The sequence below is a fragment of the Penaeus monodon genome, chromosome 19 (genome assembly GCF_015228065.2).
Source record: "Penaeus monodon isolate SGIC_2016 chromosome 19, NSTDA_Pmon_1, whole genome shotgun sequence".
Lineage (NCBI taxonomy): Eukaryota > Metazoa > Arthropoda > Malacostraca > Decapoda > Penaeidae > Penaeus > Penaeus monodon.
Window position 1 is genome coordinate 47,467,142 of NC_051404.1, and position 1,426 is coordinate 47,468,567.

The window sequence follows — 1,426 nt, forward strand, 5'->3', positions numbered from 1 at the left end:
AAAGAAATAATGAATAAATTTATTTTACACACCAATATTTGGAACACACAAATGTATGTTTTTACCTTTGTATGTTTAGTTTTTATTTTGTTACTAACGCCATAATAACTAAATGTATACAAGTAAATGCTAACATCGGTACCACCTGATGTATTTATTCTAGTTTACTCGACAGTTAAGTGAGTTAGTAAAAAGGCCCAAAACAACAGAGTGAAACCCGCCTACCTGCCAGCACAGGCCGGAGCGCTCACCCTGTCTCTCTGTCTCAGACCACCCACACGACCATCTGGTCCCTATACCTCCTGGGCAGACACCCCGAGGCAGCCGCCCGTGTTCGACAGGAAGTCCTGGACGCCACAGGAGGTTCTGGAGATGTTCGGCTGGAGCACCTGGCATCCCTGACGTACCTGAAGGGTGTTGTGAAGGAAGCCTTGAGGTTGTATCCTGTGGCGCCATTCCAGAGCCGCGCCTTAGTCACGGATACGAATCTGGGAGGATATGTTATTCCTGGAGGGGTAAGGATCAATGAATGTCGTTCGTTTAAAGATGAATCACCATTGCCTCTATTGGCTTGTAGCAAGTTGGAACTTATAATGTAACCTGACCGAGAGAATTCATCGTAATAATGCTCATGCATATGTCCTGCGTAACGTTTTACGCTCATTATAATCCAGTATAACGTACAGACAACCATCAGTCAGAGGAAGTACTTGTTATGAATGAAAAAAGAAAAAAAAATATTGTAAGAAAAAGATCATACGATACTGCTCTTTTGCCGTACTGTGACACCACCTTACTGTACTACTAATGTACACACTGAAGAAGTTATTGTAAAATATAAAACTCGATGTACTGCCAAAGGTAACAATTAACTCGTATCTAACTTTTAGTGCTAAGGATCTCTGAAAAAGATGACCGACAAAAAAAGTTATATTTGTATTTATGCAAATGTATAGAGACATTCGAAAAGAAATAGATAGAAATTTTGTTACCCGTGCAGTGGTGGTTTAGAAATGAATGGTTCAGAAATGTTTTGTGAAACAGCTGTAATCAGTGGAATTTTAGTCAGTAGCCTCAAGGCCAAGAGATGGATCCATGCCCATCATAAGTCGCCTATATATAACCGTTTTTTTCTCACTGCTTAGTATGTCAATGGGTTTTGTTTTTATGTATTCTTTCATTTACTCAATGCATTTAATATAAACACAGTGTGCTGTTTTACGAATCGTAGAAATCGGTGTGAAAATCCGGGACTTCGGGATACACCTTGTTGAAATCAATGTGAGGCGTCGTTAACGTGTGTTACGAAATTAATATCACATGTAGCAATAACTTCCCACCTTTTCTTGTTGTGACGTTGATCTTATCATCATATGCAAATATAAATATAACTGTTTGATATTGTTGTTGTAGTTGCTCTTCTTCC

At 39.3% G+C, this 1,426-nt stretch overlaps 1 protein-coding gene across 1 annotated transcript in view; it reads left to right on the plus strand.

Annotated features, from left to right (window-relative positions):
* LOC119585270 (cytochrome P450 315a1, mitochondrial-like) overlaps positions 1 to 1,426 on the plus strand; it is a gene marked incomplete in the record, with an annotated part of 14,558 nt that overhangs the window by 11,703 nt on the left and 1,429 nt on the right. The window contains 1 exon segment of the mRNA XM_037933945.1: positions 270 to 515. Within this exon segment, the coding sequence (XP_037789873.1) occupies positions 270 to 515 (246 nt within the window).